This window comes from Notamacropus eugenii, chromosome 1, assembly GCF_028372415.1.
Source record: "Notamacropus eugenii isolate mMacEug1 chromosome 1, mMacEug1.pri_v2, whole genome shotgun sequence".
Lineage (NCBI taxonomy): Eukaryota > Metazoa > Chordata > Mammalia > Diprotodontia > Macropodidae > Notamacropus > Notamacropus eugenii.
Genome location: NC_092872.1, coordinates 336,277,015 through 336,300,752, shown reverse-complemented (window position 1 = coordinate 336,300,752; position 23,738 = coordinate 336,277,015). Strand labels below are relative to the sequence as shown.

The 23,738-nt window shown below is 38.4% G+C and overlaps 1 protein-coding gene across 1 annotated transcript in view; it reads right to left on the bottom strand.

Moving 5' to 3' along the window:
- The window catches only part of SPOCK1 (SPARC (osteonectin), cwcv and kazal like domains proteoglycan 1), a 759,531-nt gene that overhangs the window by 128,190 nt on the left and 607,603 nt on the right, over positions 1 to 23,738 (bottom strand). Inside the window, exon 6 of the mRNA XM_072629860.1 lies at positions 21,452 to 21,566. Within this exon, the coding sequence (XP_072485961.1) occupies positions 21,452 to 21,566 (115 nt within the window). The remainder of the gene's footprint in view (positions 1 to 21,451; positions 21,567 to 23,738) is intronic.

Below are 23,738 nucleotides of genomic sequence, written 5' to 3'. Positions count from 1 at the left end.
TCATCTCAGGAGCTAGAGAGTGCCACTAGACTAAGAACTGACATGGTTAGATGATTTGTACTTAAGAAAAATAATTTTGGTAGCTGTGTGGAGGACTGATTGAAGTAATGTCCCCTCATCTACTCCCTGATCAATTACTTTTCTTCCTGGTGAAATAATTTCTAGTTATATTTCTATCAGACTATATTCATAATTCCTCACCTTCCTTGATGCTCATGATGTCCATCACTACTGCACATTAGTGATTTTCCTCCAATTTTTCTAACCATTCCTTCTTTATTTCCCATGCCAATTCTTCACCTTCTTTCTAATCACTCACTATGCGCATTCCCCAGGATTCTGTGTATCTCCACCTTCTCTCTTTGTGTTCTCTCTCCCTTGGCAACTTCACTCACTGCAGTAGCTTCAATTATGATATAGTCATGAATGACTCCTATATCTCTATTTCTACTCCTAATCTCTCCTCCACCATCCATACTTAAATCTCCAACTGCCTGTTAAAAATTATATTCTGAATGTTCCATGAATTTAACATTACCAGACATGAGACACTTATCTTTCCTCCTTCCCCCAAACTCAAAAGATGCTCCTCCTAACTTCAGTGCTTTTTCCTGTAGTACCACCAGATACCCACCGTATCTCATGCATAACGCAAGGATGTTTTGGAACCCTGGCTGCAAATCCTGGCTTAGCCGCTTACTACTTAATCTGGCTCTGGAGAAGTCACTTAGCCTCTTTGGGATTCAGTTCCTCATCCGTAAAAGGAGAGGTTTGAACTCAATGCCCCCTGAGGTCTAAATTTTCTAAATCTATGATCCTGTTGGGGACTTTCTCAGCCTGAGTTCTGGGGGAGTCCAGGGAGAATCTTACTCTCCAGCTGGATCTGCTGCCTAATTTAAGTGGCCAAACTGAAAAGAAAAAGATTTTTTAGCCCACTACGGAAGATGGCTCAGGATCATAGCAGCTGCAGCTTCCCACAGAGAGATTTGGTTTTCATAATTTTTCATGTCCATTTAGAACACACAGCCAATTAGCAGCATTCTGTGGCAATTAAGTAAAATCTTTCACAAGAGAGACTGGGTATAGAAAAAGGAAGAATTATTCAAAAGAGAAAAAGGTGGAGTATTTGGAATCTAAGTGGCAGGATATATTATCAGAACGAGAAAACATTCCATGTAAAGAGGCAGGAGAGAAGAGGTGATCAAATACTTTTCCAAGTATGAAAGAAGTCCATTTGTTTTAAAACAGGAGGTTTACAGATAATCATTTAGAGAAAGCTCTTCTTATCAAAGGTCAATAAATTAGTTTTATATTAGTGGATGAGGTAATCTGCATTATCCTGATCTTGTAAAGTTTGCTATATTTTATTCTCCTTCAATCCTATGAGCTTTCTTTGACTTTTCTCTATTCAAATGGCTTCATAACTTGCCCCACCTCTCACCTTTCCAGTGTTCTCACATGTTTCACTCCATGCCTACCTACGTTCAATCCAATCACATTGGTCATTTCTGTTCCGACTACTATTCTTCAAATAGACGTTCCAACTCCCAACTTTGGGCATTTTCACTGACAGTCCCCCATATGAGTGGAAGCCTCCTGGCTTCCCCAGATTCCTTCAGAACTAAAATCCCGTTTCTTCAGAAAGTTGTTTTTGGTACCTCTTCCTTCTAGTGCCTTCCCTCAGTTGATTTTTTCCAATTTATGCTATCTATAGTTTGTTTGTGCATATTTATTTGCATGCTGTTTTTCCTATTGGATTGTGAGCTTTTTGAGCATAGGGACTGTCTTTTGTTTATATAGAGAGACATAATTATATGTATATATAATTATATGTGGTCTGAGCAGGATGCTGGGAAGAAAAATGGGAGGTGATGTTAAGGGGCATTTTATTTTAGCACAACACAGTAGCTGCTTAATAAATATTTCCTGACTGATTGACTTTCATATACAATCACTTGCTAAGTCCTACAGATTTGATATCCACAATACCCACTCATCTGGCCTCTTCTCTCTCCTTCTCTCTCTACATTTAGTACAAACCCCCATTACCACCTGAATGAACCACTGCAAATAATGCCTTTATGGATTTTTCCCACTTCCTCTCCTTCTCACCCTCACTTTCTTAATGTTGCAGAAAATAAAAATTAGAATTCTTATGCATTGATCTAATCACATCACCCCCTGCTCAAAAATCAGTCATTCTAGACTGCTTACTGAATAAAGTTCAAACTCCATTGCCTGCCATTCAAAGCCTCTATAATCTGGACATCCACTACCTTGCTGATTTTACTTCACACTATTGGATGAAGACAATGTGTCATGATCCGCTAGACTGAGAAAGTCCCCAACAGGATCACAGAGTAAGGGAAATCTTGGTTCAAATTCTGCCACTGAACTCTAGCCAATGAACACAGACAAATCTGTGTTTTCCCCAGCCTCTGTTTTTTCATCTACAAAACAGAGATAATGACAGTGGTTGTAAGGCTATTTAGACAATGCAGATAAAGTACTTTCCACACTTGAGAGTGTTTCGTAAATTCATTTGTTATTATCACCTTTACCACATATGCTCCAGACAACATGGATTTCTGGAGTATAACCTGAACCTTCAGGTCCCTCTGCTTAGGATGTCCTCCTTTCATCTTTTCTACACACAAATTCTTACCTATCTTTAAATTTAAAAAAAAAAATTAAAAAGCTAAATATAGCCTTCTCTTATTTCTCTTCCCCAAGACTATAATTGGGAATCTTTCCCCTTAAACCGACAACTCCTGGTGCACACGAAGCTGATGAAATAGGCAAAGAATCTGTGATTTCCTCATCGTGGGAAAGTGCCAGGATGGAAGCTTCCTGTCACCAAAGCAAATTTTAACACTATTGTGACAAGAAATAAATCTGAGGAAATTGGTGGAGGCTGAGCGGGATTAAGTGATTTATTCGGGTCCATAGACCTAGAAAATAACAGAGAATGAATTTGAACCAAGTCCTCCTCATTCCAAGCATAACTCTATACCATGTTGCCTATCACATATTTATCACATATTAGTCTGCATTATAATTATATGTGTATGTGTCTTATTCCTTTGCTATACTGTGAGCTTCTAAACCAGGCACAGGAAACCTATGGCCTTGAGGCTACATGTGGCTCTCTAGGCCCTTGGAAGCCTTTTCACTGAGTCCAGATTTTGCACATCAAATCCTTTTATTAAGGGAATTTATTCTGTGAAGTTTGGTTTCAGTTAAAGGGCTATACTTAAGGACCTAGAGGGTCACATGTGGCCTCAAGGTTGTAGACTCCCCACCCTGTATTCTAACCTTATGTCCACTAGTCCCAAGTATAGTGCTCTGCAAAAAAAAAAAAAAAAAGCTTGATGACATTAATCAAATTAATTATATATAATGGCACACCTTAAATCTCATAGTTTTAAGACACTACTTCTCTAGCCCACAAATAAAAACTGCCTAGTGCAACATGAGTTCAACAAAAGCATCCCACCCCAACACCCCAATCAAAAGAAGTTTGCCTAGATACCACACCACATAATCTACAATTTGCTTCCAGTGTTGGATTTAAAGTCATCACTTTTCTTCTTTAGGAAACTGTTGAGGATTACCCAACTAGGGTAATAACTCTGGCCAGGGTTTGATTAAATTGGCAACTCTTCCCCTCCAAAATCCATTCATTGCATCTACATTTTATGAAATAATAATACAGTCTTTTAGGTTGTGCTTGCCAAAGTTGGCTAGTAAATTAATATCTATAAAGGTTGATGTGATCATCCCAGTTAGTTAGATTTCCATTTGGCCATCCATTGTTTATTACACATTTATCTCCATATGCTATCTCTGTCCAGTGGTTGTGGATCAGTGGACAATGGCTGAAGATGCCCAGCCGCATCAGAAGCAGTGCTATAATCAACACTGATTGGCTCCTGGGCATTAACTACCATGCCCAACAATCCAAACTGGTGTAAATAATGATGTTAACAACAGGCTACCACTTCCCAGTCATTTGGATAAGGATTCTAATGCCTCCTGATGAGCTCCATCTGCTGCCAATTCACACTGGGCATATGTCTCCTTGCTCCATCACTACATTGGCTGGGAAATTCATTACAAAACATGTCAAATCTTTGCAGGCATCAGAAGCTGGGGCATGTGGAAGCTCTCTTACAGCATCTGTGATTCAGAAATGCCAGGTGGGGAGAAAATGCCCCTTAAAATCACCTCCCATTTTTCTTCCCAACATCCTGCTCAGACCACATGTAATTATATATACATACATTCACATCTCTCTCTCTACACATATATACACACGTATTACATTTATTTATATATTTTATATAAATATATAGATAGATACACACATATATAGCTTCTACAGCCACCAGACATATGGCTATATATGTCATATGTGTATGTATATTGTGTTTGTAGATATATATGTATACATGCATGCATGTGTGTATGTACACACATACATATGTGTGTATGTTCCTCACTACAGGGAGCCATGTCATTGTCTCCAAGTGAAAAGGGGTGTATATGTTTGTCCCTCGTTGCCAAAGAAGACCATGCTATCAGAGAAATGATGACGACTTGCACTTGACTTTGTTTTGAGTGAGGGAGGGCTGGGCAGGTCACCAGCCTCACTTCTCCTCCAGAGTCATCTGAATCCAGTGACCAGGTATTCATCAGGATGACTGGAGATGACCCAGGATGAGGCAATTGGGGTTAAGTGACTTGCCCTAGGTCACACAGCTAGTGAGTGCCAAGTGTCTGAGGTGAGATTTGAAGTCAGGTCCTCCTGAATTCTGGACTGGCGCTCTATCCACTGCAGCACCTAGCTGCCCCTCAAGTGAAAAGACTGTCATATGGAATATGGATTAGCCCCAGAGGGAAGAACCAGGAAGAATGAGTGAAAGTTACTGAGAGGCAGATTTAATAATGATAACTATTATTGTAATAATAGCTAACATTGTATAGTACTTTAAGGTTTGTAAAGCTCTTTACAGATTTATCTCATTTTTTCTTTACAACAACTCTGGGAGGTAGGTACTATTATTATCTTCATTTTCTAAATGAGGAAACTGAGACAGACAGAGATTAAATCACTTGCTCAAGGTCACACAGCTGGTAAGTGTTTGAGGCTGAATTTGAACTCAGGTTTACCTGACTCCAGGCTCTGTGTTCTATTCACTGCATCATCTAGCTGCCCTCCAGCATAGATAGAACCATTCTATTTAGGCTGGTTGTCTTATCTCCATATTAACCTTGCATAGGCTCACATGCAGTTTTACACACACACAAACACACACACATACACACACACACACACCTTATTCTTTATCAGATCTTACTCCTTGAAGAAAATCTCCTTAACCTAGCGTTCAAAACCATCCACAATCTAGTTGCAACCTGCTTTGCCAACTTTAATGACTTTCACACAATCTCCAGTCAGAATGGACTATGAATGACTGCTACTCATTAGTTGCCCTCCCTCCACCCTGATCCCTCTTACCTCATCTTACTTTGAACTTTGCAGTCTTTGTACATTTCATTCAGGTAACCTTCCATACCTGGAACTCATTCCCTCCATACCTGACTACGTAAGGATCCTTGACTTGTTTGCCAACCCCAGGTCAGAGGCCACACCCTCCCAGAAGACTTCCTTGATATCTCCAGTCATCCTGATGAATATCAATCCACTGGATCCAGATGGTTCAGGATGGTGATCTTGCACAGCCATCCCTCACTCAAATCAAAGTTAACTGCAAGTCATGTCATCTTGATGTCATGGTCCTCTCCGAGAACGAAGGACAAACCCAATCATCTAGAAGTTACCAACAGTATGCTCCCAATTTTTCATAGCAACACAAATGGTTCTTTCCTTGCCCCTTAGCCTAACCTATCTTGTAGTGGACAACCTACATTTGTTCACATACTGGATCTCCATTTTAAAATGGCAACCTTCTTGAGGGAAAGGCCTATGCAATTTTTATTCTGACATCTCCAGGTTTAAGCACTTTGCCTTGCTCGTAGGGTTAGATATAGGGACTAGACCTGTTATTTCATTGGCATAGAGTACTCCCCAGTATGGAAACTGTTCATACCAATATAGTTTGACACCTTCTCTGCAGTTTGTATTTAGAGAGCTGTGTTAAAGGACTTCAAAGGGCCACATAGCCAGTGTGTGTCAGAGGTTGAACCCAAACCCAGATCTTTCTGGCATAGACCATTCTCTCTACTAGCACACAATAAGTGTTTGTAAATACTTGTTGAATTAAATTGGAATTGAAATGAATTGCAATGTGATGAAGACCTGAGTTCAAATCCAGACTCATATACTTGTTGCTATGTGACCCTGGACAAGTCACTTAACCACTGTTTGCCTTAGTTTCCTCATTTGCAAAATGGGGATAATAATTGCACTTATCTCACAGAGATGTTGAGAGGATCAAATAAGGTACTAATTACAAAGCACAGCACCCAAGCACATTGCCCAGTCATGTAGTTGTATCTGACTTTGTGACTCCCATGGACCATAGCATACCAATACTTTTCATGGGGTTTTCTTGGCAAAGATATTGGAATAGCTTGCTATTTCCTTCTCCAGTGGATTGAGGCAAACAGAGGCTAAGTGGGTTAAGTGACTTGCCTAGAATCACATAGCCAGTAAGTATCTGAGGCCAGATTTTAAGGCAGGTCTTCCTGATTACAGACCCAGTGCTCTATCTGCTAAGTCACTTCTATCACTGTTGTTCAGTCAGTCACTTGTGTCTGACTCTTTATGATCCCATTTGGGTTTCCCTGGCAAAGATATTGAAGTGTTTTGCCATTTCCTTCTCCAGCTCATTTTACAGATGAGGAAACTGGGGCAAAGAGGATTAAGAGGCTTGTCCAGGGTCACACAGCTACTAAGTGTCTGCCCTTTCTCACCTCCCTTTATTTGTTATAATGCTAGCTTCTTAGGAGCAGAGATTATTTTTTTCTTTGTCTGTATTTGTATGACCAATGTTTAGCACAGTACTTGGCACATAGTAAGCATTTAAGAAATGCATCTCCACTTGACTTCACCTTGGCTCCCAACCAGCATTTTGTCCTCTGCATATTTCCTCTAACCACAGGAACATGGACATCAGACTTTACCTCTCCAGGATTCCCTTTTATGTTCTGAAAAATAAAGGGATTTTGTTATATATTGCCCAAGGTCCTTTTTAGCTCTAAATTCTAGAATCCCAGCATTTGCTATGCCCTGGGCAGAGTCTACCATGTACTTTTGTAAGCCTACCTTCTGTACATACCTTGAAGTCCAAAAGAAGGTAGACCTCTTTCCTCTAGGAAGCCTTCTGGTGATAACATCATTCCAGGGTTTATCTTTTTCTTACATTGGGACTTAGAACCTTTGTACTCAAGCTATATAAGGCTATCAGATATTGACTAGTAAACATTTGTTAATAAAATTGCACATGACCAATATTTTTATTTCTTTTGCTAACTCTTACTTCTCTGTTACAAGAGAGATTGATTTGAGGCACACAGGGTTTACAAGAGATGATTCTACTGGAGTGGGATTAGGTGGGAAGGCTATTGATAAGTAATATCATTGAAGAAAAAAAAAATCACTAAACATATCTTCCAAAAGAACAATCTGAGTATTTTTCTGAAAGAGATCTGAATAAAAGGAAGATTCAGGATGAATTAATTCCATTTAATTATGGGGATAGGTTATGGAGTTTCTGATCACAATTAAGGCTACAAGAAAACAATGCTCCTCATTTATTTTCTTATTTGTTGATTTAAAAAAAATATTGACTGAATAATGAAAAAACATGTATTATGACAAGCACTGTGCTAAACACAAACACAAAGAATAAAGTCTGTAATCTCAAGGAACTTACAGCATAATGGGGTCAGAGGGGGGCACTTTGATTTGAAAAGTTACTGGGACATGGTAAGTGGGGATATAAAGGAGTAGACACATCTCATCCAAGATGAAAGGTAAAGATTTTCTGGTTCATGGTTCCAGAATTTGTGCGTGTGTGTTGCGGAGAGGGGGGACTGTCAAGAGTCATATGGAAAGACATAGGGACTAGACCTGTGATTCATTATTGTAGGGAATTCTTAGATGAAGAAACTTTTCTACCAATAAAGCACCTTCTTTGTGACATACAGTCTTAGAATTACTTAGAGTAATAAAAAGTTAAGTGATTTGTCCAAGGTCATATAATCCATACATGTCAAAGAAAGGAAATGAAACGATGTCTTACTGGTTTCAAGACTGGATCTCTATCCACTATACCAGTAATGTCAAACTCAAATATAAACAAAGGCCACTAAGATAGGTATACATATTGGTATACTAGGATAAGGTCACATGTTGACTTACTTTTAAAATGTAATGCTATCTATATTTTATTATATTTTTACTTATGGCATTAATATTTCTCAATTATATATAAATTTGGTTCTGACTGCACAAAGGAGTACGGTGGTACAGCCCAGAGCAGTGTGTCTGACACATGTACTCTATGTCAAACTGCCTTTGACAGTATAAGCATCCAATGTCTCCATGGAAAGAAGAGGCATCAGAGAAGGACTTTATTAGAGAATGCTGAAGAATGTATCTTGCGTTTTTTCCTCTGTGGTATCCTAACCTAGTAGCTTGAGTACTAGCCTTAGACTCTAGAGGCCTGGCTTTAAGTTCTACAGTTTACAGCTGTTGGTTGCATGCTGCTGGCCAAGTCACCTTCACCTTTCAGTAGCCCTCTACTATTTGCATAAGCTTAGAGTTCTCCAGGTAGAGGGGGCTTCCTAATTAGGCCTGCTTTAAAATAATGGACTCACAGAACCAAGTCAACAGTGATATAATTTAGAATAAAAATGCTGCTTAATGGTTATTCTCCAATATTTCAATAAAGAGAACTACTTTTACTTTTTAAATAAGAAAATATAAAGGAAATGCATTTCATTTGATCTCTGTTAACTATAGTGCAGTAAACAAAGCTGCAGCTGTAGCAAAGACATCAGAATTCATTTGGTGGTAATCTGCCATACTAGAGGGCAAAAAACCAAGCAGGGAGCAAGCAACCTTCTGGCCTTGAAAACCACATCTCTAAAGTGACAGTAGATGTTTCTCTCCCTGACAGATCTTTCTGTGGGTCTGTGGCCTGTGGACATGTAAGCAATAGAGTAGTGAGTGGATTTGGCTCAAGAGTCTCATCAGAGAGGGGAAGTTAAACTCTGTTGACACATCAGGGAAGAGTATTCAAAGTGCAGGTGAGGCTTAGTATTTCAAATCGTTCTTAGAAAGCCTTGGTGACAGGCATACCTTGAGTGGAAGATCACAGATTTTGAATCATCATTGTATTTTTCCTGGGCAGATGACAGGCAGCAAACCAGCACATCAGTAGTCAGCATTCAGCCCAGCTTTCTTTCTTAGTATGTACAGTTATTCGCAATTCTGGTATCACATACTCCTAAACTACTAGAATCAGAATATATATCCACTATACCAAGATTCATCTTTTTTTTGATGGAAATTTTCATGTTCCCTTCAAAGATTGAGGAAAGATTAGAATGGACTATTTTTTCACCAGGGCTTTACACTTCTCTCATCAAGATGGAAGAAAAGGAGGACAGAAGCAAACATTTATTAAGCAATTACAACTGGAAGGATACAAATGCAAGCAAAATGAAAGCCATTCTCTGTCTTCAGTGAGCTTATGTTCTACTAGAAGACACACAAAAGGGAGTTGGAAAGGGAAGGGTAAGGAATGAAGGCATTCAGTGTGGGGTCTGGTTTTGAAATCCTGAAGAAACTAGGCTTAGGATTAGGAAGGAAATGAAAGGTGGCCTGGGCCCCTCCAATTAGTCAATCAGTCAATTAACCAATAAGTATTTATTAAGCATTCACTATGTGCCATGAACTGTGCTAAGTAGTAGGGATACAAAAGAAAGGCAAAAAAAACAAAAAACAAAAAAAACCCGGTATCTGCTTTCAAGGAGCTCACATGAGATTACCAAGTGAAATTGGTTTTTGTCCCTTCATTATCAAAAAGGACCAAGATGAAATCACTATGTTAGAGTCAAATTACAGTGTGTGACTGCAGCTGATCAGACTAATATGAGCTCAGAATGCTCTACCACAGGTTGGGCACAAATGATTCACGTGAACACTTGGGGTGGATTCTCTAAATTTGTGCATCTCATTTTTCTTTTGAGCTACTTCAATTCTGCTTTACTCATAGAGTGCAGCACCTCCTCTCATAAGGGCATGCCATTCTGACTGGTCCTGTGCTGGTGTCTCCCATGTCACACAATCAATTCCAAAGTTCTTAAGAGAGACCTTGAGAGTATCACTTCTCCTGACCACCATGTGAATACTTGCCCTCTGTAAGCTCTCCATAAAATAGTCTTTTAGGCAAGCGTACATTTGATATTCAAACAATGTGTCAGCCCGTGGTACTTGGGATCTCTGCAGTAGAGTTGGAATGCTTGGCAGTTTAGTTCAAAAAAGGACCTCAGTGTCTGGGATCTTATCCTACCAGGTGATCTTTAGAATCTTCCTGAGACAAGTCAAATGGAAATGATTCAATTTTCTGTTATGGTGCTGGTAGACTGTTCATGTTTCACAGGCATACAACAATGAGGTCAGCACAACAGCTCCAAAGAACTTCAGTTTGGTAGTAAGTGTAATGCCTCTTCTCCCCCACATTTTGCTTCGGGGGCTCCCAAACACTGAGCTAGCTCTGGAAATGTGTATATCTACCTCATTATCAGTGTGTACATCCCTTGAAGTCAGTCCCTGCCTAGCTGAAGCTCCAACTGAAGAAGAGGCTTTGAATCCCTTTAGGCTCCTTTCATGTGGCAAAGCATGTAGTACTGATTCTATTCTAGCTGAGATTTACAAGTGGGGGGGGGTCCATTGTTCATACAAAAAGAAAAATTGACTGACCAAATGAAATAGTATGGAGGCAGAAGAGAAGAGGGTCTAGGACAGAGACTTGGGGAATACTAACCTCTAGAAGAGCAGTGGAAATAACCCGGATGAAGATCAAGTAAAGGAGATTCCTAAACAATGGATAGACACATGAAGGTGATCAAGAGAGGGAAGTGTCATAGAGAGAAGAGAATGTCAGGGAGAAGAGAGTGCTCAAAAGTTTCAGGAAGATCAAGAAGAATAAATGTTGAAAAAAGGCCATTATATTTGGCAATTAAGAAATAACTGGTCGCTTGAACAAAGCGAGTTTCAAATGAATGATGAGGTTGAAAGCCAAGCTGTAGAGAGTTAAGAAGAAAAAGAGAGGAAAGTAAGTGGAGGCACTGATTATAGACAGCTTTCTCAAGGAATTTAGCTTCAAGAGATACACAAATTTAGAGATATCTCTACTCCAAATGTGCATAGAGACTATTTGTGGCCGACCTGTGGTACAGCGTTCTGAGTTCATATTGATCGGCCACAGTTGGACACTGTACCTTGACCTCAACATAGTGACGTCAGTTTGGTCTCCTTCAAAAAGAAAGGACAACACCAACCAACCAGCTTCTAAAGGGGGAAGAGATATGGAATGATAGTGGGGATAGATGAACCAAGTGAGTGTTTTTCAAGGATGAAGGAGACAAGAAAATGTTTATAGGCTGTAGGGAAGTGGCCAGTAGTCAAGGAGAGATTGAAGATAAGTGAGAGGGTGATGCTGATAAAGAGAAATCTGTTGGAGAATATGAGATGGAATGGGATCACTTGTGCTAGTCTAGAAGGGTTCATCTTGGAATGGAGAAAGGCTGCCTCTTCATATGACACATGAGGATAACATATGATAAAGAGGAGGGGAAAAGAGGGAACTCTTGACAAATTATCTCAATTTTTTTCAGTGGAGTATAAGTGAAAGTTCTCAGCTAAGAGATAGAGTGAGGGGGAACTATGGTAATTTTGAGGAGGAATGAAAAGGTTTTAAAGAACTGTTGTGGTGAGTACAATAATGAGTTAATTAAAAAAGTGTAAATGGATTGCCTTGTCATAGTGAAGGATCCAATTAAGATTATGTAACAAAAATTAGTGGACAGTCAGCAGTTTCATGATTTTCTCCAACTTCAGTAAGATGTGTATACCCTCTCCTCCCTTTCCAGTCTTGACCACTTGATGAACCAGTTCAGCTTTACACCGTTCCCTTATCTAGAATCCCTCGTTCTTTATTTCTATATCTAATCTTGCCCCTCCAAGCTCAGCCTTGGATCACTCCACCATCCATTGCCTTGATCACAAGCTGGAGATGTGTGTTCAAATCCAGCCTCAGACACACTAGTTGTATTACCCTAGAGAAGTCACTGACATGAAACATTCAAGTGTTATATAAAGGGAAGCTATTGCTATTATTACACTGAAGCAGTTTTTTTCATAACCTAAAAAAATATACATATACACACATATCTATATACACACACATGCACACACACATATAAATATATATGCACACAACAATACGTATGTATATATACTCAATATAAATATATATTGAGTGTGTTCTTTTTCTGAGTTACTTTTTGAAGTCAGCAGCTTCTAGCAAATTTGCATATAAAAGGCATTCAAAAGAACGCATTTTTAAGCTTTAATGTCTCTGATTTACACTAATACTTTTAGACTATCCTATATATACATATATATCTGCATTAAAATATCCTGTATATAGACATATCTATATATGTAATGCATGCTTACCCACATATATACATACAAATATATGTAGCATCCTAGAGTTTGCAAAATATTTTACATATATTATCTCATTTGATCCTTACAACAAGTCTGTGAGACAGAGCTATTATTATCCTCCTTTTATAGAGAGGAAACTGAGGCTGTGAGATTTGTCCAAGTTCAGTATGTTCAGTATGAATCCTTGAGGAAGGATTCAAACATAGGGTTCCTGATCCAAGTCCATATCCACTATGCCACTTAGCTACCTCATGTGAAACATGTCCTTAACTCCCAATCCCTGGGTCACCAGAAGAGGTCTTGGCATGTTGAGGCATGGGCTATATTATGGACTCGGTATTTCTGGGGAATGTGAACCCCATTTGTAAAAGACTCTCTTGCTCCTAATTTTCTAAGGCTTTGAACTTCTTATAGTTCTGAGACCTTGACACTGACATATAACTACTGTAGAGATTGAGTCCCTGGAGGTTATATAGTCATAGTTGGAAGGGGGAGAAGAAAGGACATAAGAAACACCCTCCAGTGTTTCAGTATACAACCAGTCCAGCCGAGGATTCTGGATCTAATAGAAAACAGGTATAGAGAGAATGTTCAGCAACCTTTGTGATGTCAATGAAGAGGGCTACAGAAAGCTACAATGCCCCCAAACACTACAATAAGCTTTCCAAGGCCATTACTGACCTGTTGGCCAAGAATTTATCCAAAACCTTTTTAAAGCTATTTCTGTTTTCAGCCTGTGCCACCCTCTGCATTAATGAGTTTCATCACTTTGTTTCCTGCTGTGTAAAGTAGGATTTCCTATCATTCATCTAAAAATTATCTCAAGCTTCAAGGGGAGGGGGAAGGGAGTCCTAGTATCCTGGGATTAGACAAACAACCATATGTTCATCCCACCCATTGTTTTGAAGATTTTACAGACTTCAATCACATCTTACATTTGCCTTCCTAGACTAGAAAGACCTCTTTTTTTTTAGCTTGTCCACATTTGGTATCCATGCTCACTCTGCCAATAGCTCATCATCATTTCAGATTCTCCTCTCAGGACCTGCTCTAGCTTTAACATCTCTTTCCTGGACTGGAGAACAAAACTGTCCTCTTCCCTCTTCATCCCCTAGTACTTACCTGGTTCCCTCAACTGACTTCCATTTTTGGTTTGGAGAGGAGGGTGGGAAACAAAGGCTAGGGAGGTATATAGGAAAGGGTGGATAGATTGAGTTCAAAGCTACCTCAGAAGTGATCTATTCCAACCCCTTCATTTTACTAATGAGGAAACTGAGGCCCTGAGAGGTTGCTGCTTGCCCATCTCTTGACTCAGTGTCTCTGTACAGTCTATCCTCCCATGATCCAAAGACTTTTATTCCTCATCTCACTAGAGGCAGCTAACTAGTGGTACAGTAGATAGAACCCTGTGTACTTGCATTGGAAAGACTTGAGTTCAAATCCTGTCTCAGGCATTTAGTAGTTGTATAACCCTAAGCAAGTCACTTTACTTCTATCTGCCTATATCTACAATATATCTATCTATATCTATAGATATATCTGTGAATATATCTATATCTAAAATCAATATCTACAAAACAGATATAGGAATATATATAACTATACATGTATATATATATATAATATCTTTATATAAAATCTATATCTATAAAACAGACATAGGAATAGAAGCTATGTCCAAGGGATGTTTTGAGGATCAAATGAGATAATACTTGGAAAAAGAGCTTAGCAAAGTGTTGGCACATAGTAGGTACCATATAAATATTTATTCCCTTCCTTATCTCTATTTCAGCTCCTTCTAAGGTGGCTTAGATCAGATGCCACCTCCTACATGAGGCCTATCCTGATTCCCTCAGTTGTTAGTTATCAAAGACCCTCCCCTGTCCCCTGTCCTCCAAAAAACCAAAGCATATTAATTTTGTATAGACACATTTGTTCATCTGTAAATATGTTCTATTCCTCCAATATACTCTAAGTTCCTTGAAGGCAGGGGCTTGTTTCAATTTTGTATTTTTGTGCCCAACACTTAACACATCACCTAGCTACAAAGTAGGTGCTTAATAAATGTTTGTGGTTGACAGATGGTTTGCCCAGGGTCCCAGGATTTGAACCCAGGTTCTCTGACTCCAAATCCCATGTTCTTTCTACGGGAATACATACCCACAACTAAGGGGAGAGAAAGGGCTACAGAGAAATAAAAAGGGTAGTGCATTTAAAAGGATCGGTTGCTTTGCCTCCCTCCTTCATTCTCTCCCACCTCCATCCTGGATGCAGAAAAAGCTAGGACTGTCTGTACCATGCAGGCACACACACACTAAAGAGCCCCTTTCTGCCACATGGCTTCTCAGAATTTAACCAAGCAGCTTTTGAAAATCAACAGCCATTTGCTTCATCCTGATTATAATTTCAATTTATTTTTTTATTGTACTACCCTCTCTTCCTTTCATAGCATTAGATAACAGTGATGGAAGAACAGTAAACTTCAGTGCAGATTACAAATGAACCTTTATCTCCTGAAGAGACGAATTGGAAATTAGTGGCTATCGAAGGAGCTTACTAGAGACATAATACTGTTTTGAACAATGAGCTATTGCTTGTGTTTTGATAAACTTCAGAAAGCTAAATGTGCTTTAAGAAAAGAAAAGAAAGAAAGAAAGCCAAGTACTAATGCTCGCTCTCACCTTGGAAAAGCCCCATTAAGGATGCATTATCACAAAGGGTTGGATTCTCCAAGAATGGAAAGCAAAATGCAACTTGGTGCTGGGCGATAAAGGAAAGAAAGGATGCATCCTCTTGAACCCATCAAACTTAAAAGAACTAAGCAGATAATTAAAGGCTCCCCATTCCACAGTTCTCAGGTCAGCAACTGAGTCCTTCTCTTTCCCTTCTTTCCCTTTCACATCTATCAGGCCTTATGATCACCAAACTGCAGTGAATTCACAGGGAGGAATTTTGCCAAGAGAATTTGAGCAGTTTTGAAAACAATTTGGGCTTTAGTGTCCCAAAGAGAATCTGAGGGTGCATGTACATGAAAAAGCCATGAGCTGGACACCTAGGAAAGAGAAGCCATATACCTAAATATAACATTCACATGGAGTCATAGTGGTGACGAGGTACAGGGAGTCACTTGGGGAAGCAGTGTGCCACTGGTTAGCCAAACAACAATGAACACAGCATATTAGGATCATAGATTTAGAGCTGGGCAAGAATTTGGTTGGAACTCCTCCTTTTACAGATGAGGAAACTGAGGCCTAGAAAGATTATGTGACTTGCCCAAGATTACATGGGCAGTATGTGACAGAGTCAGAATTGGATACAGGTCTTCCGATTCCAAATATAGAGTTGATTTCCTTGAACCACATTTTTCTAAGAGCATGGGAACCACCAAAATTTGACAGTGGATTTGTGGAGCTGGAAGCTGAGAAGTGGAGGACAGATAAGATGTTCTGACACCAGAACTATTAAGTGATCAAAACTCCCTTGGGAAAGTAGGAGCTCCAACTCAGCTACTGGGATTTCCTCATGGGTGTTTTGAGTTTTCCTTCCACAGGGAAGGAGGCTGATCCTCATGGAAGGAGAAAGGAAGCAATGCTATTCCCCTACAACCAGTCTTGTATGGGAATCCCCTCTTAGTTTCTGGCATACTATATTAGCTTTTTGTTCAAATGCTTATTGAGAGTTTCTATGATCTTATAATACTTTGATCTTCTAATGCTTGCAAGGTGGGGAATAGGACAGAATATTGCTTGGGGTGAGCTAGAAATAAGCTAAATTCAAATGTACCCAAGGTTCCTCTTGGCATTGGCATAAAGAAGAGCATGCTTTCTACCCCTTAAACATCATCAGAATTTAACTCAGCCTGCCTGTCACAGGAAAGCAGTGAAGGAATCCCATTTGTCAGATGTGTTAAGAAGAGACAAAAAGATTTAGAGCTAGAAAGGATCTCAGAGGTCATTTGAGTCAATTCTCATATTTTTAAATAGTATTTTATTTTTTCTAATTATATTTAAAGAGAATTTTAGCGTTCATTTTTTAAAAATTTTGAGTTCCAAATTTTTCCACTGCCCTATTTCTAAAATGGTAAGCAATCTGATGTAGGATATATATGTGTGTGTGTGTGTGTGTGTGTGTGTGTGTGTGTGTGTGTGTGTGTGTGTATGTATATATATATATATATACATATATATATATATTTGCACACACATATATATATATGTATATGCAACTGTAAAACATATTTCCATATCAGTCTCTTTGTGAAAGAAGAATTAAAACAAAAAGAAAAAAAACATTCAAAATGTAAAGTGAAAATATCATACTTTAATCTGCATTCAGACTCCATCAGTTCACTCTCTGGATGTGGATACATTTTCCATCATGAGTCCTTTGGAATTGTCTCGGATCGTTGTGTTGCTGAAAAGAGCTAAGTCGTTCACATCATCTCTCATATTTTACAGATGAAGAGCCTGAGGTCTGGGGGGCAGAAGCACCAACATAAAGCTAGCAGATCTAGGATTCGAATCCAGTTCCTCTGTTTCTAAAGGCAGAGCTCTTGCCACTACATCATTAAGTAAAAATATTAAAGCCTCTAAACCAAGTTTTTTTCTAAGAAGGTAGACTAAATTCCAAGGGCACAACTCACAAAATGAATGGGAAAAACTGTAGGCCATATATTATAGTCAACTCATAGCTCCCAGCACAGGCTTGATGTGAGGGATTTTTTTTTTAATTTGATGAACTTGCCAATTCTATTATCTAGCACTTCGTACTTTTTTTTTAAAGGTCATGACATTTAGAATAACAAGGCTGGGGAATTTAATGTTCCTTTACATTTTTAATTTCTGACTACAATTTATCACTGAATATTATGGGAATGTGATTGAATGGGTGTGGAAAGGTTAATACAAACTGCTTTTAAATTGCAAGTTTGCCGAGTGCCTAGCCTTTACTCAGTTATACAATACGCATTAAAGGAAAAGTTATGTCCTTGCTTTCGGAGCTGAATTTACATTTTGCTGGAAGCCTTTGCAACATGTCTATGGGTTGTTTTTCCCCCACTGAGATATTACTGAGAGCAAAGAAGCAGCTTCTTTTTTCCCCTTCGTCTTTACTTCTTCCCATGTTGGTGTTTGAATGTATTTCACACATATAACTTCCAGTAAGTAATGGAATTAGACAATCTTCTGTCAACATGATTTGTGTACCAGAGTCCAGCCCTCAGGTTGAAAACTCCATAAGAAAAAATAAATTCATTTCCTAGCCTATTCTGCTCTTCCAAACAACTCAAGGCAAGAGAAAAGGTTATTTCTTTGGGAGAGTATTTTCCTGGGGAAAACTAGCAGTACATTGTTCATTTTTGTCAGATCTTCCTGACTTGTAGGCCCCACTCCCATCTCCTGTTAAGACTAGGAAGGGTCACGTTTTCCCTCTATCAATCCAACAAGGACTTATCTGGCCTTTACCCAATATGCATTTCTTTCTCCCTGGAAAATCCAACATGAAGAAAGAATAATAAAATTAGTTCCCAGAGATCTTCTTCTCCTTTTTCCTTTCTTTTTTTCCCTTGGTAATAGAGGAATAACCTTGTAGAAATGTTACCATAAATTCTGGAAATGCCATCGACTGAGACAAAGAGTAATTGACTACATCTCTCCTCAACTGCTTTAGATATGAGAGGGTTTAGATAATGATCCTGAGCTTTTAAGGGACTTAGCTCTAGCTCTGACCAAGTTCTCCTTTCCTTCTTTAGTCAGTCTGAAAAATGAATGACATCATTTTTTTTTTTTTCAAAAAGAGAGCAGCAATGACCAAGTGAAGCCATTTAAATAGGCTTCAAAGAGAGATGGACCCAGAACACTGCTGACTGGGTCAAAGACAAAGAAACTATATAAAACAAGAGATGCAGAAATGGAAGGGACCTCTGGAGCCATTTAGTTTCATTCCCCTCTTTTTACAGATGAGAAAACTAAGTTTCCTTATCTGTTAAATGAAGATAATAATAGCACCAACCTCTCAGGCTTGTTTGTGAGGATCAGATGAGATAATAATTATAAAGTGCTTAGCGCTTTATAATGTGTCGGGCACATAGGGAGCACTATATAAATATTAGATATTATTAAGATGAGGATGATGATGATGATGATGATGATAAAGAAGGTAAAATTATTTGTCCAAGGTCACAAGGCAGATGCCAGATGCAGGATTTAAATTCCCAAGTCCTCTGGATCTACAGCTAGTATTCTTTCTATTTTACCAGAGTTTGACTCTCAGTGAAAGATAAATAGGGTTTTAGAGTGAGGAGGGCTAAGGGAAGAAGAGATAAAAAATAAAGCTGAAATAGGATCCAAAAACCAAGTTCATCCACCACAAACTTTCACAAAATCCACAATTTGATTTGATTTCATTCAATCTGATTCCGTTCTCTTTTCATATAGTAAACACAAGGTACTGGGTAGGCTGTGAATACAAAGATGAAAAAGATACAATCTTTTTCATCTTTGAACTTATAATAACAAGGCAGAAATGCATGTACCATGTAAGAACAATGTAGATACACAGGGAACTTAACAATCAACTTAAAATTTTAAGAGGCATTTATTGAAGATGAAAGTGAGGACAGGTAATTATAAATGAACACAAAAGAGTAGTATGGACCTGTAAGGGTACTTCAGAAGGAGCGTTAGCTGTCATTAAATGCTAAAGACATCAAGAGCACTTTTTTTTAGTGAAGTTGGCGAAAAGAAGAAGATTAAAAAAAATGTTGCTTAAGGTAGATGAAGTGAAAATAATGGATAATGGAGAGAAGGCTGAGCTATTTTTGCTTCAGTTTTCTCAGTCAAAGGTAATGATCTTTGAACTGGAAAGGACTGAACAAAATTGGTCATTAAATGTTGAAGCCCAACACAAGTGATGAAATGGAAAAAGGAGGACGTAGCTGCCTCTAATAAGTTGAAGTTTGGGGGTTTGGGTAAGCTGTATCCCAGGGTAGTGAAAGAACTGATGGTTATGATGGCTGAGTTACTGTCAGTGATCTTAGAAAAATGGTAGAGTAAAAGAGAGGGAATATAGAACCAGAGAAAAGAAAATATCCCACTATTCAAAAAAGAAAAAAAAAAAAACCTCTAGAGTCTATAAACTATAGACCACTAAGCCTGATTTCAATTACCGGCTAAATTCTAGAACTCTACCATGAATAAGTTGCTAGAAAGGGAAGCAGTGATCACTAAGAGCCAGCATGGTTTCCTGAAGAATATGTTGGATGTGCCTTAGGAAAGTGACATTCATTGCTTTTTCATTCTATTCTCATACGTCAAGCTGTTATTTCGTGCCTTTGACATATAGCTACATTGTATCCATATGTACACCTTCTGTCTGGATTATCTCAAGCTTTTAAATGGACAAAATATAGAACTTTTCCTACAGCATGTAGCTAAGAGAGACAATGCAAACAGACAATGAATTGGACCCAAAATTGAGCAGGAAGAAGCAAGCTGGGTTTTGCCTACAGGATAATGCAGAGCTATATTAATGACCCCAAATTTCTCCTTGAACCATTTTTTTTAACACTAATATTCTACTGGTGCTATTGTGTGGCTGCAAATTATGGAATATTACAGTCTAAGAGGATTACAATCACAGACAATGGAGTGGAAGATGAAGGGTACAAGTGGGCTGCAACATGTGACAAATGTGTAGATACAAAGAACAGCAAGAATTAAGGATGTCATCAAAAAAAATAGACTAGCCCTGAAGGACCTGAAGGTGAGAGACAAATTTGAAATTGCCTATGTGCTCTACTGGGATCATAGGTGAACCTCTTGTGCTGAATTTATAGGTGAACAAGAATAAGAAGTAATAGATGATCTATAATCTGTATGATTGGAGGGAATACCCACATTGATGACAGCAGAAATCTAGCTAAGAATTTATAAATATACACACATACATACACACAAATAATTTTAAAAAGCTGTCAAGTCATCAGCATTGTAGGCAAAATAATTCATTTGATAGCCAATCTTTTATATAAGTATATTTAAACTTAAAATGCCAGCTAAGCCTAAAAGAGCCCCAATTCCATGAAACTGAAGCTAATGTTATAAGTTTTTAATAGAAAGAAGGACTGAGAACCCCAATCCAGCAGGACAGTAAAAATGCCCAGATCACCACAAAGACTTTCCCTCTTGCTTTAGAACTAAACAAGTCTGTTCCCAGGAAGGGCTTCTTTCATCCTCATCCTTCAGGTTTGTGTTATAATGTCCAGGAGAATACATTACTAATTGACCATACTCCATGATTATGGATTCACCTCAGTCCCAGTTTGGAAATTTGGCCTTGAGAAGTTCAAAGAACCCAAGAGATAAGAGTTCGAGGAAGTCCAGCTCTTACCTACAGCAGTCCCCTTGCTTCTTTCTGGGACACACCAGGCTCTCCTGGCCAATGTCTAGTTTTACCATTGCAAAAGTTGATTGTTTTTCTTTGCCTAACACAGTTACCCTTAAGGATTGTCAATGTTTCATTTTCCTTTTAACTGCTATCCACTGCTATAGCCTATACTTGTACAGAAAATGCCTAAAGATCATGTCAAAAACTCTTAGCCAAAAAGCTTGCCTCCTAATAAAACAACTATGTTGTGAATTCTGTACTCCTACTATCTGAGCAGAGGACAAAGACTGCCAAACCCCTGGGTCTCCCAGATCTATTTCCTCATAAGAAATGTCCCCCAGGATCCAAACTCACTGTTCTTCTCTGTCTTGTGCTTGGGAGGTTCTGGCTCTGGAAGGCATGGACAGGGTCCCTCACACTGGGTTGTGAAGCCTTTTCCGGAGGAACAGGAATGGAACTCCAGCTTGCACTGCAGAAAGAAAAGTTACAGAGGCCTTGAGAATGCTGGGAGAATAGCTGAATACATAAACTACTTGGCAAATACGCACATTAAATAGGGAGGAAGAAGTGTGAATTAGTAAAAAGGCATATTTGGCAAGAAATGAAGTTACGTCTTCAAAATATAAGCATTTTCAGTAATTGCTTTTTTAAAAATGTCATCAGGAAAGAAAGGTTCCATTGATGCCAAAATAATCAGAATAAGACTTTCCATGGAAGCAAAGAATTTGAAACAAAGTAGTAGCCAATTAATTATGGAGCAGCCGAATAAATTGTGGTCTAGAAATATAAAGGATAATAGGCAACGTAAGAAATAATAAAGATGAAAAATGTAGAGGAACATGCTAAGACTTACATGAACTGACACGAAATGAAATAAACAGAACTAGGAAATCAATATGCAGAATGACTACAACAGTATAAAATGATTGATAAAATGAAACTGAACACTATAATGAAAATAATCAAGCTTGGCCCCAGAGAAGAGTTGAGCTAATCCTTCCCCTTCACTACAGAGATGGGGCATAATGGATGCTGAATATTGTATATACTGCCAGATATGGCTGAAGTTTTGTTTTTTGCTGAACTATTTTTTTTTTAAAACCTGCTACAAGGGATAACTAAGTTGGTAGGGAAGGACTCAAGTCACAGATGTGATGCAACCACAAAAGGTACCAGTAAATTTTAAAATGCTTTTAGATATAATTGGCCCTACTTTAATAAAGAAATTAGACTTTATGTATTTACCATATAAATCCTATACAAATAGTTGATGCTAACAACAATTCCCTGATTTTTCTTTTAAGTTTTCTTCAAATAACAAAAATGTATTTTCTCTACTATCCACCTCACTTCTCCATTGAAAAGAAAAAAAATGAAAGTAAAAAAAAAATATGCATAGTTAAGCAAAACAAATTTCCACATATTTTCCCACTCTGAGGGCAGCTAGGTGGCACAGTGGATGGAGTGCTGAGTTTAGAGTCAGGAAAACCTAAATTCAAATCCAACCTTGGACAATTGCTAGTTGTGTGACCTTTGGCAAGTTACGTCACCTCTGCCTCAGTTTCATTAACTATAAAATGGAGATAATAACACCTTACTTCATGGGGCTTTTTTTTAAGGATAAAAATGAGATATTTGTAAATCATTTAACAGTGTTCAGCACATAATAGGCATTTAATAAATGTTTTCTCTTTTCTCCATCCCTACCCTTTGTGTAACATACAGATAGATGTCCTTTCCAATATCTTGCCACCTCATTTCATTAACCTCGCCAATTCCTTTGACTTACATCTTTACTCCAACCTAATGTACCCACATATACTAGACCTTACAACATCACCTATCATCATACTATCTCCATGCCCTGAAATCTGAAACTCTTCTCAATGATCATTTCTTTTCCTGCCATTTTTTACTCTGTTCTCTTTCTCTTAAACCTATCATTTTCCTTCACCATGTTTATCTAGGCCCTTCCATATTTTCTGTTCTCGGAATTGATCTCTTCTGCACTGGCCTTACTTGCTTTTCTTTTTTTTGTTTGCTTTTTGTCCTAACACTGTAACTAACCAGTTCAACTTATTATATTATTCTCTGTATTCTTATTCTATCACAACTGATACCTTATCAGACCTAAACACACCATCATCCACCTCCTCTGTTTTCACATATATGCTCCTAAATGCTACAGGAAAAATTCATGTTGCCTGGATTCATTATCTCAATGCCTATTAACAATTGGGTGTCACTTATCTTTACCCATTAGGTTTTCCTCCATTAGTATTTATGCCACTTCTCTGTCTTCTGATTATCTTATTACCTGCTTGAAGGTTCCTTCTCAGTCACCTTGCTGGAACAGAATCCTCATCTCCTATCCCTTACATACATATCTCTCGAGGTTCTCTGTGCTAGGATATTTTCTCTTCTTTCTCTACCCTTTCTCTCTTGATAAACTGATCAGTTTCAATGGGTTAAATTATCATTTCTTTGAAGATCATTCCCAAATCCACATATCCAGTCATAATCTCACATCTGAATTTCATCTCCCACATTGCCAAATGCCTTTTAGATATCTATACTTGAATATTCTCCTAATAGTTAATCCCAAGATGCCACTCATAATCTTTCCCCTAGACCCATCCTG